At 36.3% G+C, this 16,353-nt stretch overlaps 1 protein-coding gene across 2 annotated transcripts; it reads right to left on the reverse strand.

Annotated features, from left to right (window-relative positions):
* Window positions 1-3,763: 3,763 nt before the first annotated feature.
* LOC134742657 (probable peptidoglycan muropeptide transporter SLC46) lies at window positions 3,764-13,804 on the reverse strand. Of its 2 annotated transcripts, none has more exons than XM_063675843.1 (7): window positions 12,912-13,804; window positions 12,669-12,807; window positions 11,552-11,653; window positions 9,688-9,825; window positions 6,306-6,389; window positions 4,933-5,089; window positions 3,764-3,923 (listed from the first exon to the last, which is right to left on the reverse strand). In XM_063675843.1, exons 1-7 carry the CDS (start codon window positions 13,695-13,697, stop codon window positions 3,821-3,823), a joined length of 1,509 nt encoding a protein of 502 aa, XP_063531913.1. In that variant the 5' UTR covers window positions 13,698-13,804; the 3' UTR covers window positions 3,764-3,820. The 2 variants fall into 2 exon arrangements, with proteins under 2 accessions (XP_063531913.1, XP_063531912.1); XM_063675842.1 differs by having other exon boundaries at window positions 12,669-12,810; window positions 12,912-13,802.
* Between the last annotated feature and the right edge of the window lie 2,549 nt (window positions 13,805-16,353).

Consider the following 16,353-nt stretch of genomic DNA (forward strand, 5'->3'; position numbering starts at 1 on the left):
GCACGTTCTCCAACTGATTGGAGCATAATCGTAGAAATTGTAATAATACTAGTTAGTTGCTCATTCGGTCTGGTAACTGCAGTCGCTATTAGATATATCGGGGCGGCCAAGGTGCTCACAAATATCTGAATGCGCCTCTATTGTCAAGGCGCTAGAGTGCTTGTTCAGATAGCTTTGAGCACCTCGGCCGCTCCGACATATTTATCTTAATGCGACTGTACTGATTTTAACAGAAATTTTACTATTAATTGTACGTAATAGATGTCATATACTAAAGAAAATGTGACCAAGCCCTCCAATGGCCGAGGCCAGAATCCAACCGGTGTCTTCAGATTACGAGGCTAACCTTTTTTTTGTTTTTTGTTATTGTATTTTTTTTCAAGGGGGGGGGAAATGCATTCCGCATACCACCCGGGTGCGGGGGGTGACCCGATTGGTTATGTGGGACTCCCGTCTAGGCTTATGAGGCCCACGGTGTACCCACTAAAACCACGCGGCTAACCTAACCTAACCTCTTGGCCACCCGGTCACGGCGATACGCTGCCCAAATTCTCGAGCCTTTGAAAGCTTTTTTTTCTTTAGTATATGGCATTGGGGGAGTGTCTTTTCAAAAGGGCTTATTTTTGTATGGTGTTCATAGAGAAACCTTTTTGAAAAGACTCTTCAATTTATGTGTAGTGTGACAACTTAAAAACATTAATCAAAATATTTAATCAAAATAGTTTAATTTGCTTCCTAGTAAAGTTGTAATATTTAGTGTAGTAGTAGAGTAGACTAGTATTTTTTTATCAATTCTTTCCATGATCTTTCATCATTATTAGTAACGCACATAATGTTTATTAAAATATATATTCCATATATCCCCAGAGACGGCATACACTGCCCGTCCAATTTTGTTAGAATTCGTTATACGAAAATAATTCGTTGATGGCTTTTTGATGCAAATTCAGTTTTTAGCACAAAGCTTATAAATTTATGCGTTATTTTTTATTCGTACATCGTAGCGGGGAAATGCGAGTCGTTTTAGAAATTGCCGACAAACTAAACGTCCTGTATAACTGTTTGAAATGGCAGTTATTATGATTTGAAACGATATGAATGGATGTTTTTGAAATAACATAATCGTTTATAATTTGCAAAGCATTTCCACCGTAAACTTACATTATGGCAGGTGACACAGGACGTTATTTTATTTTAAATATCTTTATAAAAAATATATCATACTGCTGTTTATTCTTTTGCCACTTATTATAATATGTGATTGCTAAAAAGTTGAAATATAATGAAATGCGTTTATTGCGTGAAGTTTCAAAATTCCATGATTGCAATTTCTGCCATTCGCATTTTTACCACTTTATATTTTCTCAATACCTTCCTTTCCCGAAGGCATCTCTAACCAATTTGCATATTTTCCTATTATATTTATTTTTCAATAAATTATTTTCCAAACAGGATTTCTAACCATTTGCATAATTTTCCACTATATTTCATTTGTTGCCACTCTCTTAAGAGTGTCATTTGACAGAGCCTAGTTAGGTGCGACGACGAGCGAAGCGAGGAGGAGTGTGTTAGGTGAACTGCGACCAAAACAGTGCGTGCCAGAACCAAAATATTTTATTGTACAATATTGATTGACTTATATTGACCGGGATAAAGACCGTGAGTACCTTTTGTATTGTTTATGAGCTCCCGATATTTCGATGCAGTAACAGTTACATGCATCTTGTTCACGGGTGACTGAAGATAGCGGGTGGGTGTCAAAAAAAAGGGAATCATTCAAAACTCTTAATACTGATTGACCCGTTGACATTACAGTACAATAAGAAAACTTATCTAAATTATACGAATGGTTCGAAAACGTATCAGGAAAATGAGCAATTGAAAAATAAATATAATAGGAAAATATGCGAATTGGTTAGAACTTATAAACTGAAATAGATGACACTAAAGAAAAGGTGACCAAGTCCACCACCGGTGGCCGAGGCGGAAGCGAACCCGCGTCTCCAGCTTGCGCGGCTAAACTTGGACTTGATCACTTTTTCTTTAGTGTATGATATCTATTTCAGTTTATAATTTATTTATAGTAGTCTTGACTACTTAAAAAAAACCGGCCAAGTGCGAGTCGGACTCGCGTTCCAAGGGTTCCGTACATTACACAATTTAAAGAATGTATTTTTTATGTAAACCTGAGTGAAATGTCTTTAAAAAACCCGTAGGGGTCGGATCAAAAACTAAGTTATTAAGCCCGACTCACGCTTGACTGCACATTTCTAATAGGTTTTCCTGTAATCTATAGGTAATGATCTATTTTGTGTATTTTTTTTTCAAAATTTTAGACCCAGAAGTTTCGGAGATAAAGGGGGGGATGGTCATTTTTTGCCTATTTTCTTGAATAACTTCTAAATTGTTTATTCTAAAATTATAAATATAAAAAATATATATTTGAGATTCTCACAATGAGCTCTTTCGTTTGGTATGTATCACGATATATTTTGAGAAACTTTTTTAGCTTTGGTAGTTTTATTGTACCATCTATTACCAACAACTATAATCGCGTTCTTGTGAACTCTTACAAACTATCGCCGAAGTATTTCAATAGGTCTAACAGCGACGTCCAATCCTGGATATGGGCATGTATGACACGTTGTTGTTGTCCTGTCCTAAGGCACCCCAGAGCTGCAGAGGGCCTTCTTGAACTCGCGCCACGCCTCTATCTTCAGCTACTCTTCTAATCTGGCCTCAGTCCAGTTCAGTCCTACTGCTCGTAGCTCACTGGACGGACCGTCTTTAAGAGTGTACATGACGCACGGAGACACGGCTTCCGTCCGAATTTTTCCAACCCAAAGCGATGATTGCGTTTCGTTTCCCCTCCCAAATTTTATGTTATGTTTTATGTTTATGGTGTCTTTCTTACGATAGACAAAAGTTGCGCTGTCATAAGATATGTTAGATAATATATGTAAGATATGTTTCATCGAGAATCCCTGAAGCTAAATACTATTTTTGTTTTGTACAATAAAGTGATTTACTACTACTACTACTACTACTATTTTACTTTGTTATAATTACTGTCTCACTTTGGCAGAAAGCAATTCTGTGAGGATTATGAAGGACCTAAAAAGATATCTGATTTACTGAAGTTGCACCAGAGACAAATAGATTTAAGGTAAAGTCATAATAGGTAAACTTACAGTCTAGCGAAGATTACTGTTTTGTGGATGCGTGTCAGTGATGGGGGCAGATTCATTGGATTAATAAAATATTCCACATAACAGAGCTAAAGCTTTAATCATTTATATTGAGTTCCTAGCGTGACGTATTGATATCTTAGAGCGAGAAGTTTGATAACTTTGACCAAAAATCCTTTAGTACCGTTTGGTAACCAAAATTTCGTAACCAGCTCCAGGATGGGAATCAAGATTCCCAGTTTGTAGCCGGTTACGTACTGGGCCAGCGTGTTACCGTTTGGTAACTCGCTACAAAGCAGGAATCTAAAATTATTCTCTGTATATAGCCAGTTACGAATTGGGCCAGAGTGGTACCGTTTAGTAAATAAATATTTTTACTGGCTACAAAATGGGAATCCAAAATTACATTATATCAATAGGTAGGTAGTAATAGTTGTTAAGGAAATGGTTTTTTGAAAAAAAAAAACAGTTCGACGAACTCCAGCTAACTCCAACAACCGTGGCTACGAATCGGTAATTCAAACGTCCCATTTTGTAACCAGTTACAACCCGGGATTTATTTTTCCCGTTTCGAAGCCGGTTACCAAACGTGGTTACAAATCGGTAATGGAAAAGTCCCAATTTGAAGCCAGTTACGATTTCTCCGGTGCAGGAGTACAAATGACATCAAGTTTCTGGATTATTGTTTCAGGTTTTTTCTCCTTTACTTCTTTGCGATGTTGCCTGAAGAACCATCTGAAAAAATTAAAAAGAATATTTATCTACATAATATAAGTACCCTTTTGAATACTAAGTATTTGAAAAATAACCTTTGAAAAAATTCTATTTTCATTTTCAATTAGTTTTACCTACTCATAAAACATGTTATATTTTCGAGATGACATTTCAAAAGCCTTTAACAGATTTTGCGACGACAGCCTCATAAGGTAACCCTACATAATACAGACGTAACTGCTTACTAAACGAAAACCAAAAATTGCCAATCGGGGGAAATAATTCGTGTATAAGCGTAGTTATTTATTTTATGCCGACCGGTCTGGCCTAGTGGGTAGTGATTTATTTATTTTGGCATAGTTTGGCATAGTACGGTGAAATACACTTTCAATGCGCTGACCAAGTAACCAGTGTTAGTAAACCCCAATTCTCTGGCTCCTACATTTCAAACATTAAAATTTATCCCTATAGAGTGGTCATCCGTATAGAGCTACACAGTATAGATTAAAATCAATTGAATCTAATCCAAATCAAACTGCATTCAATAACCATAGTCTTATTTAAAGTAGCGTTGTCGACTGCCAACATAGGTACCTACTTCAGATGGACTTGACTCCTTGGTGCTGCGTCGCTACGCTATGTAGCCTCACTCTGCGTTTTCTATCGCATGTAAGTGTAACGGGGAGTGCTCTGAGAGATTGTTTGGATTAATCCCTGCCGCTTCTTTCCGCCATCGCTTTACACGACAACATTTCCATCTTCACCGCTTCGACGGTTGGCAGTCCTCACCTGTGCGTTTCTCCAGAAACTTCCTGCCTCGCACAAGTCGCACAGCTAAACTGTAGAATGAACAGTGCGATATTTCCGGACCGATACGACCTTCAAACTTTCAAGGAAAGAGCGTCCTAGTGTTGCGGGTGTCAATGGGCGACGGCATTTGTTTACCATCAGGCGATTCATTTATTCGTTTGCCTAAAAATATGACTTACTCTCATCTCATATATGACAATCTAATATTCTCAAAACTCACATTAATATTGATATAGCCGGTAAGGTGTTGCACGCACTGTAAAGGAACACGGCGCCGGTGAATGTCTTCATAGTAGCCCCGTACAACGTCGTGTAGGTGGGATCGAACGCTAACGCCGCCAGCGTTTCCACGAGACTGAAGAGAGAATTCATTTTTCCTGGAAATGGCCAGTGACATTGTTAAACGTGGGGTTTTAACAACAGTGTCATGAAGGTATTCCTTAGTGATCATAGATACGATTTTGCTATTGTAATGTATCTAGTTACTGGAATTCAACTAAATAGTACCTAGTCACGATATAAACTCTTGCAGTTGATCATGATAGGAAAGGTCGCTTGAAAAAGGAGATGGCGGTCGAAGGAAATCGTAATTGCGTAACATCCGAGAATGGACCGGGATTAAAAGGGTGGCCGAACTCTTTAGCCTCGCCAAGAACTAACAAAAAAAAAACAAATAAAGATCTCTATCTCTATCTCTCTCTAAAATATACGGAGCTGACTGCTAACCTTCACTTAGTTGGAGAGGCACCTCAAGAAAAAGAAGTCAAGATATGCAAACAAATAAAGCACGACCAAATAATATAATAATATATTGGAGTTCAAATGACAAATAATATTTTGTTAACGTTTGACGTAAGTACAACCTAAAAGTTTTACGATGGTTGTTTTCATTGAAATATTTATAATTAACATATATTTTAACTAGTAATTGATATAAATAACAGATTTAAGTATATAAACTATAGATGAAATATGGTTGTCCAAAAAAAAGTGCGAAATTACCAAGAAATTGAGGTAATTTGGTCTGCATACATTATTTGCCATTTCTATTGAACTCCACTTTACTACAAAATTAAAAGAAAACTTCAAAATGCTCGAGTATGCCCCCAGCGTACAGGTATTCTCCAAAAAAAATTAATTCGACAATTTGTGGCTTTTCATCACAGAAGGGTCCTTAATGCTTCAAGTGCAATAAGGTCTGTTGTATCGGATGTTCCAACAGAAATTCTGATAGAAAGGAGAAGCATAAGGACCACTCTCTGATGGAAAACCACATTTCTTGTTCTCTCGTTTAGTAGTTTTTTGAGCTATGATAATAACATTGTCAAATATTAGCAAGAGCCGCAAGAGGTGATAATTAAAACGAGATTTTATAAAATTTGTATGAATTGTTAATTTTGAGAAATCCCTACCGGGCATTTCATTCGTTTCATAAACCCACACTCGTATTTTAATGCCTCTCGTTATGTAGCAGTCATATAAACTACTATTTCTGTCTATGTATAACCCCGTCTAGATAATTAAGTGTTTTTCCTTTTACGCGTATTAATATTAAATTGTATATTAATATAAAATGTTTTCAGAAATCCTTACCCATTTCTTGACTGGGTACTAATTTTGAAGCCATTGATCTTAATGATGTAAACGTCGTGGCGTTTAGTACCTCAACCAGTGGAACTGTAACACAAAAATAAAAATAAAATAAATTTAGAAACTAAGGAACAAAACAAATTACCAATTTTCTAAATTCAATAAAATTGTTATTGTTTGTGCATGATAAATTTTATTATTTTTAAAATAGTGAAAGGATATGTTCAGGGGTTATATTATGTACAATTTTAAAGCTCAACAAAAAAAACTACTACAATCGAACTAGAGGCGTATTTTAATTGGGTTATGAGTCTGATCTGGAGTTTTTTATGGACATGATCTCTCAGTGTCAGAAGTGATGTTTCTGGTTGAAGAGATTATCAAATCCAGATCAAATGCATAGCCTGTTATTACAATCAGAATACGCTTTTTAATCATAAAAATAGATGTATTTTTAACCGACTTCAATTTCATAGAAGGAGGAGGTTCTGTATTCGGTTGTGGCTATTTTTTTTTGTTTTTTTTTTTTTTTTATGTATGTTCACCGATTATTCCGAGACCCGTGGTCCGATTTGAGTAATTCTTTTTTTGTTCGAAAGGAGCTACTTCCAAGTTGGTCCCATATTAATCTGGTTCTGATCTGATGATGGGATCCCTGAGGAATTGAGGGAACTCCTCAATTTTTAAAGGCACATGTATGGTGATTTGGGTGTTTTCATAAGCAACTTGAGCATTTTCTCTCGAAAACGACCAATTTGATGAAGTGGACCTGATGATGATGATTATTTTGAAGATAGTGATGATGATTTTTTTAATGTAGGATGTTCAGCGATTACTCCGAGACCCGTGGTCCGACTTGAACAATTCTTTTTTTGTTTGAAAGGAACTACCACCAAGGTGGTTCCACATTAATCTGGTGCTGTTCTGATGATGGGATCCATGAGGAATTGAGAGAACTCCTCAATTTTTAAAGGCACATGTATGGTGATTTGGTCGTTTTCTTAAGCAACTTGATCATTTTTTCTAGAAAACCACCAATTTGATGAAGTGGAGCTGATGATGATGATTGTTTTGATGATAATGATTTCAGCGATTACTCCGGCACCCATGATCCGATTTAAGTTATTCTTTTTCTGTTTGAAAGAAGTTGCCTCTCCAAGGTGTTTTCGTAATATTTTTGGTTTTGATCTGATGATGGAATCCGTGAGGAATTGAGGGAACACCTCAATTTTTAAAGGCACGTGTATGGTAATTTCGGTGTTTTCTAAAGTAACTCAAGCATTTCCTCACCAATACCACCAATTTGATGTAGTGCAACTGTAGCCTAACCACGAGTTTGGCACTAAATATTCTTCGTAACTTACTTTGTACACTAATACGCCAGTACGAGCGAGATGCATAAACAGTAAGTTACGCACACGATAGCGAATATATCAATGTCAAACTCGTGGTAAGGCTACTGATAACTTCCCTCGTATGTGTATTATTTTTGATGTAGGTAGTGTTGGAAACAACCAAAGAGACTGAGAGGTGAAGGTAGAGGGTATTAGTGTTTGGGGGGTTTGAGGTTGGGGGTTGAGGGGAGGTGAGTTGATGGGTCGGAGACTGAGGGCGTTAGGGTTAGGAGTTTAGGGGTCTGGGGTTAGGGGTCGGGGAATGGCGGTTGAAGGGTTGGTGGTTTAGGGTCGAGGGGTTCAGTGATCAGGGGTTGATGTGCTGTGAGGTTGAGTGATCGGGGGGTTTGAGGGATTGGGTCAGTGGCGGGGCGGAGAATGGATTTACTGACAGGAATGATTTCCCAGACGGACTCGAGGAAAATTCTGATTATTTAATAAAGTTTACGAATTTACAGATAAACATGATTATGTTTTTCATTCATGCGTCACGCTCTTAACAGTGTCTTAAAACTAAAAATGGAAAAATAAAAACTTTTATAAAAAAAAGATAAACCGACTTCAAAAAGGATGAAATAAAATATTATCCTTTTTAGGTTTCGGTGTTTAAGTATATGCGTTACCAACTGATATGTTTGAAGTCGGTGCCAAGCCAAGTACTCCAAGTAGTAACAATACCAGTCAAAAATAATCAGCTTTATGTCTATAAATCCCATTACAACTGTACAAATGTTATAAACGTGAAAGCAATTATGTCTGCCTCTTTGCTACCTTTTCATGGCTAAACAACTGAACCGCTTTAGCTGAAATTTTGCATGAAGGTTCCTTGAATTGTTTTATATTTTGAAATGTAGTCCTCTGGATAAGCGACAGAAAATAACTCAGTCCCAATCCCACACTTGCGTGCTATGACTGTTTAAGAATTAGTAAGAAATACTCTTTAAAAAAATACGACGACAAAACGTATTAGATTTACACTAACGTGCCGACAAGCATGGTACGAACTGCGCCAAGAAGGTTCAACCGTGTGTTCTGTTCTGAGGTGTACAGGAAGTTCGTTCATTGTCGTCGTGTAACGCTGCGTCTTACATGGGCGAACACTCGCCAACACGAAGCGAAGCGACGCGGCACGGCGCGGCCGGCCCAATTCGTTCGCGTTTGCAACGAGATCGCCCACGTAGGACACTTCTATATAGGTATCAAAGGATTAATTAAGGCGCCGTGCCGCGCCGCTTCGCATTCGCGTGTTGTTCGCCTACGTAGTACGCTGCATTAGGTAATCCAACGTACATACTTATATAGCCGCATCTTTATCGAATTGCACCAAAATCCCTATGAATATATGGTTTAAAATTTGGCTTGGCACCGACTTCAAACATATCAGTTGGTAACGCATATACTTAAACACGGAACCCTAAAAAGGATAATATTTTATTTCATCCTTTTTGAAGTCGGTTTATCTTTTTTTTATAAAAGTTTTTTCTATATTTATATACCGGGAGTCGCCTGTAACACGAGCAAAAAAATTAACTGTAGGCTGTACTCAAACTGACCAACATATTTTGTTTAGCGATTTTTAAAAATAACGTATTTTGATTTGTAGCACACAAAAAAAAAATCAAAGATGCATTTTATTGCGGATTTTGTTACGTTTAAAGCGTGACCAGCAACGTCAATTACACTGATGACGGCGTACATTGAAGATAATACCTATTTAATTTATACGAAAAATAGGAAATCTAAAGACTTCATAATTTTTAGAAGTTATTGAACAAAAGTGTCATCGTTTGAGGAGTAAAATCTATGCTTAAATTAGGTATTTGCTCATGTTACAGAACACATCCGATTGTGCCGTTTTGAATAATACATTATAATTGACTTGACTGTAATACTCGTAGCAAATGCTCGCTTCTTAATACAGCAATTGCCTTATCACCTGCTTTAAAAATAAATAATTTGCATTATGGACTATGGAGTGATAACAAACTTACCCATAAACATTTGGAAATCAGTGGCGACAAATGCAATGAACATGGAGCCGACCATCTTGCTGACGATGGATATGAGGCAGAGCACAGAGTCATCCCAGCCCCACCGCTTACTGAACACGCTGATCGAGAACAAAGCTCCTGGGAAAAGCAATAGGGTATTTTCCACATGTTGAATTTTATAATTAAATCTAGTTAAATAGATAGAAAATGAGCAATATATCACAATAAATTGGGAACTAAAAAAAAGGGGATTTAATAAATAAATACATAAATAAATAAATATTTTTTTTTAAACTTCCAAATAGGAAAAAAAATAATGGTACCATTCGATTCCTTACCAACAAAATCGCAATTTCCTTGTTTTCCACGGCTTTTAACTTCTAAGCGGTAGCGTCGTTACATGCTGACGTCACGATGTAATGTCATTTTGTAAGAAGCGTTTCGTCAGTAAAGTGCGGGACCCAGACTTTGATCATCATTTGTGACTTTTGTATTGCTTTAAGACAATGGGTCTCATACAGTCATTTGATCCTCAAAATAAGCCAGATCGACTAATATTATTTATAAAAATTCTAGAATACCCTATTATCTTGAGGTGCAGTAGGCTCAGAAAGTGAAGTTTTCAAAAAATTATAGCGCTTTTTTGGATCACAATACGACTGCCATAAATTTAATTAGCAATCACGAGGCCTTTCTCACGGGACTGCACCAATTCGAATACTGAGTTTTTGACTTTCGCTCCATGGAAAAGAATCACGAACATAGGTCTAAAATACACTTTAAAAAATTGTAACAAATTATGCAGAAAAGCTAAAAATATGAAAATTGCTTCTAAAAATCCACAATATCGTGTTTGAGGGAACGTATCGATTATTTTTTTATTTATTTAACCGTACAAAAAATTTAAATTAAAAAACGTGATATCCTCGCTCCCGGGCACGCATTTCCATCTCGCTCACGCTTATGCTCAGTGAGAGTAGTGAGAGAAGAACACGAACTTACTGGGCCTTAATAAAATTACATTATTTGAAGCAGCAAACGACTTTACATGCTCTTTATATGCTCTTTTATTGTTATTTTTATACTTGCTTTTATTTAGTTAATTTAAAATTTAATTTATATTTCGTATTTGTATATTATGTATATGATCGGTTGTCACTAGCTAGGAATATGCTGGAAATGAGCGGTGCAGTGTAAAATTATTAACCTGAAACTTTTTGCAATTTTCTTTGTGTGGATGCAAATCAGTTTATCTATTCTTTCTTTCTTCCTTCTGTGCAGCTGATGTATGTCTGATGAGCTTGAACTAAGGAGTATCAACACACTAAAGATGCAGAAAAAAAAACAGTGTGAGAATGCCTCAGGACAGGAACAGTTACTTTCAGCTCTGAAGGAAACAGAGGGCCTACCGCGAACCACGTTCAACGTCTTGCGTTCCTGTTAAACTTACGTACGAATTTACAAGTGCGACAGAGAGGCAACACGTCGAACGTGGTTCGCGGGAGGCCCTCTGGGCGGAATGAATATAACAAGCACAATCCACCTGTTTCTGGCAGGGCGTCCATGAACATCATCACCGGTATCTTACTTACTTCTTACTTCCGTTGGCGCTACAACCCTTTGTGGGTCTTGGCCTCCTCCACAATCTTCCTCCAGTTGTTGTAGTGCCTGGCGACCTTCTTCTTCTTCCTTCTTCCTCTACACAATCCATCCAACGCTTCTTAGGCCTGCCATGCGGTCTTTTTTGTTGCGGCGTTCACCTTGTCATTACTTTTGCTGCCCTCTTATTCGGCATCCTTTCAAGGTGCCCCGCCCATCTCAGCCGGTATCATTCGCTTAAAAGTTGTAAATTAATCCTGCTTACCTATAGAATGCGTGATGATGTTGCACGTAGAATAAATGCTGTACTTTACTGCATCCCAATTGAGACGGTAGCGCAGAAACAGATATAACACTTTAGATTCACCTGTAAGTAATTAACGCAAAAGATTAGACTGCGACCTCTACTTATAAATTAGACTAAAACTTTTAAATAATGATTATTCAATAATAAAAAAAAACATCTGCCACCTATTAATTGCAAGGATATAAAATGTTGAAATAAGGAGTTTCGCTGGTCACCGATCTTTGTCATTAAAGTTTCATAACATTCTTCTTTATATCTTATGTTTTACCTATGGATCTATGGTAGGGAATAAAATTGATCGTAACTATGTTATTATTATTTTATCAATGCAGTAAACTAACCGTAGGTATCGAAGTGCAAAAAATATACGAGTTTAATCAATACAAAAAACTAAATCCTCCAGATTTCAAGTGGGTAGATATAATATTGATGAGATTTTTGTTTACTGCACTGGTAACAAAAACTATATTGGAAACTTCATTTTTTTTCTGTAGTCTAGATTGTGAAGGAACATAAGCACAAATGGATCGCATCATCAAGGTCACTTATTAAACCAGAACAAATTACTAACTAGAGGAAGTAGCATATTATCAAGTGTATCACGCACGTAATCGAATACAATAGGTACCATAGTTTCATGATATTATCATGTCAGTAGCTGTACCGTGAATGGTACCTACACTTCATCGCGGTACACCTAATCCTTTGGCGTTTAGAAAGCTGAGGACAGTACCTCATAATTTAGAGGTCTAATAAATAAATGAAAAATCAATATAAGTATCTAAAAATATTCAAATGCCGATGTTTTCCATACCTACAAGATTAGTGACGATCTAGCCGCACCTACTAAACTCCTAGTGGAATTTGCTATTATTTCGGATAACACTATGTTTAATCTATTTTTCCAAGGGCTCAAACTTTACTAGGTATTTTAAATAGTATTTAAGAGTATTAAAAGACTAATTTTCGCGTATGCGGGTGGAACCCAATGTATGATCAAGGGCGGTGAAGTAGGGGTGTGCATACCTATCAGTTGTTAGTTAACGCTGTAGATATAAAAGGACCTTAATCTTACCATGGTTCGGGCCATAAGCCATCGCTACAACTATGAGCGTTAATATGATCTTCAGCCTGACATTGCCCTCCCGTTTTCTGATTACAACTGAAGCTGTCTCCTTCTGCACCGTTATAAGGTATTTGGCTGTTATAGGGTCCTTCTGCAAAATAAAAACAAAGAGACTAACAGTTGAACGAAACTTTTTCTCTTTTTGTAGAACAGTAAAATACTTATATCAGTATTTCTTAAAAAAATAGGTACCTTCTCATTTGAATCTTGATCAGGTTTAGTATTTTTCTTTAAATACATGCATCCATATGCAGCAATAGCTAATTGTATGATTCCAGTTGTAAGAAATACTCCATAGTATCCTCCAAACCTCAAGAGGAATCCACTTAACGAAGTGCCAACGAGAACACCACACGTCATGCAAAGATTAGCTAAGCCAACCCTGAAAGTCCTGCATTCTGCCGTCGTAATGTCACTTATGTAGCTGAAGACTCCAAGATACATCATGACCCATCCACCAGTAATAGCAGGGAATACAGATTCAAGCAACATCGTCACTTCTACAGGAATCTCGTCGAAAAAGTAAGTGCTCAGAATATTGCTTGCGCAAACCAAGATCTCTCCTGCCACTGGTAAGAGAATGCAAATCTTCCTATTTCCTGTCCTATCACTCCAAGCACCCATGAAAATCACAAGCAAGGTAGGCACTGCAGTCTGTATTATGCTCCTCCACGTTTCGATTTGAGATATAATCTTCTGTATTTCTCCTTCTTCTTCAGTATGGTTACCTTTTCTTACAATAAGTGCATCGCAAATAACATCCCCATAATCTTTTTTCACTCTGCACGTTTTATCCAAATTAAGATTTTGTATGGCTATTCTAGAAAGCATAGATCCTATAACTAGTCCAGCGAATATTGGTTCAACAGTGACGTTACATTTGATATAACATATTTTCTCATACATCGTTTTGGTTTTAAATTCATTTTTATTATCTTTTAAAGGTTTTTCTTCCACATTTGTTTTCTGATCACTCATTTTACTATCGATGCTGCCTGTTGATGAAACACTCGCTTGAATGACGTTATAAAAGTTTATTTGTACGTAGATAACTCCTAATTTGCTTTAGTATATAGCATGTTCCATTACATATAATATTTTACTGAGGAACCGCAAATTATCTCGAGCAAAAAAATCTTCGTGAAATTTGGTTGTGTTTTCATTTTTATTTTGCAATTGTTCGTATTAGTAAATAAAATGTTTCGTGGTTATTCACTACTGTATGTCACAGACTATGGCTTTGTTAATGCCACATGACTCTGTCGTTGAATGCAGACGTTTACAAATAGAACCAATGTGTACTGTGTTATTAGTGACCGTTACAAACAAGTACAGAATAGGCTGTCAATCTTAAAGCAGCTCTTTTTAGATTTACTTTTTAATGCGTTTGTTTTTTAGTGATTTCTCTTTGCTACAAATAATTTCAAAAAGTTCAGTTGATCAAAAAGCCTCTTCAAAAGTAGAAAAAGTTATACTATAATATTCTCTTCAGTTACCGCGATAGTTACTCATGAAATGAAATAAAACTATAAAATCGGATTATATCGCGTATATTGAATTTATGATATACTACTATGTTAATCAGTTCGTCGTATTGATGTTTGACCCCAGCGGTCAAAAAGCCTATAGATTCGCCATCCAGTGCTGTCTCGGGAGTAGCGGACGTTTTCCATTCGGCCGCCCTACTTAAGATCTCACCATTCGATAGTATTCTATTCTATCTAGGGGGTGTCTGTTATCAAGATGGTAATTGTTGATAGAAAACGCCAATCAAAACTTGGCTAGATCCCCTGGTGTCAGAGTCAGCAGAGTCGAAGTAACGAAGAGTCAGTCTTTCTTATTTACATGTCTCTTTCGATCATACACAGTAGTTATTCATTATGTTCGTCACATAATTGACGCACACTGTAAGTGAGGCGTTATCAATTTATATGATAGTTAAATAATGCTGTTTACTATAAGTATTTGTGCGGCTCCTTGTTGTTTAAGCTAATACAGTTCTCGATATGGAATCACATTATTTAAACATCGTATATTATGAGGGATTTGCCACTTATTATATTTATTTTTAGGGGACAGTCGGTTACATCGTATCAGTTTTACTTCAACGTCGATATTTTGATTATGAAGCAGTTACAAATGTGTTTGAATCTGCATATAAAAATTCAGTATCTTGGCTACATTATTACTGGTTAAATTTACTTAGTTAAAATGTAATTTATCGAAGGTACTGTCATTGTCATCGGTACGATTTTTCCAACGTGTTGTTTACATCGTACCATCAAAATTAAAGTTGAATAAATAAATACCAATGAACCATTTTATTAAAATTAACCTATAAACAAATTAAAACAAAAACTGTAATAGATGTCATATATTAAAGAAAAAGTGACGAAGCCCTCCAGTGGTGAAGGTGAAATTAAAACAAACAAAAATAAATTAAACTACGAACTAAACAAACTAAACTAAAACTACCTAAAAAGTCCTATAAATAAAAAATTGGCCCCATGTTAATTGCTTATACTGTCGATGCAAACATTAGGTCTTACACACGTCTGTCGTACAAAATATCCATAAAATCGAATATTTAGTAATCAACAATATTTTTAGACAAGCAAAATAAAAAAATCTGAACGCAGTTTTGTTTCTTTTTAAAAATAAAAGAATGTTTCCTTTAAGTAAAATGAGCTAACGTAAGGTTTTAAGGCACTTTCCCTCCAGGGCCAATTATTTTTTCCATCTTGTATTGATTTACTATAATTACTATAATTCAATAGGACCTCCAAGTCTCTATATCTAAAATTTCAAACGATATGAGCAACTTAAGATATGAGAAGAAATATTGCTGTTTCAATTACCGTCAGACACAAGAATGGAATTTAATCGATTTAAAAATAGAACAATAAGACTGCTTAGCATGACGCGCTTCCATAACTATTTGCAGTCGCGCTTAACATAGGTATACAGTCACGAGCGATTAGGCATGTCATGCTTAGCTATACTTTTTGGCACTCGTTGCCGTGATTACAGTCAAACTCTTTAAATCCTGGTTTTATGACACTTAAATTAATTAAACATGCATTTCTGTGGTAGTAACGATAGTACAGTAGTGGTAACTAACTGTCGCCATCTGTTGTGAGCACCGTCAGTCGCAGGTTAAAAAGTGACGTTCGGATTCTGCGGTTCTGCAACATGCGGCTGTAGTTGACATTCGAAGGTCAACTTTATGTATATTTACACTAGGTTGTAATTACGTCTACTTCTACACTAAACTTTGTACTTACAATAGGATAATTACAGACATAGAATTAGTTTATATAGCTTCAGATACCATAGCTAAAAAAATTGTGGTTTTTCATACAAAACTTGTTTTTGCTCTAGTTCGTTTGTTTTATAAACTAATTACAGACCTACATATACCTCATGTCATTGTATGTGCAAAGTTTCATTACAATCCAACACGTATGTTTAAAAAATGACTGCAGAACTACGTTTCTATGGGAAGGTGCAATTCGGTCGAGCTTGCCGGGGACTCTTAATGAAGTACATTAGTTAGTTAGTTAGATATTTTTTAAATGTTCCATATAAATTGTAGATTAGGTTTATTTGCAATAAAAAAATTAAATTTTACTTT

This window comes from Cydia strobilella, chromosome 7 (assembly GCF_947568885.1).
Source record: "Cydia strobilella chromosome 7, ilCydStro3.1, whole genome shotgun sequence".
Taxonomy (NCBI): Eukaryota; Metazoa; Arthropoda; class Insecta; order Lepidoptera; family Tortricidae; genus Cydia; species Cydia strobilella.

Excerpts from the sequence above, each read along its gene's own strand:
- LOC134742657 (XM_063675842.1), bottom strand. The coding sequence starts at position 13,697 with ATGAGTGATCAGAAAACAAATGTGGAAGAAAAACCTTTAAAAGATAAT. Across the intron at positions 5,090-6,305 it reads AGTACCCAGTCAAGAAATGG|GAAAAATGAATTCTCTCTTC; the intron begins GTAAGGATTTCT and ends GGCCATTTCCAG. Across the intron at positions 3,924-4,932 it reads CCGGCTATATCAATATTAAT|ATGGTTCTTCAGGCAACATC; the intron begins GTGAGTTTTGAG and ends TAATTTTTTCAG.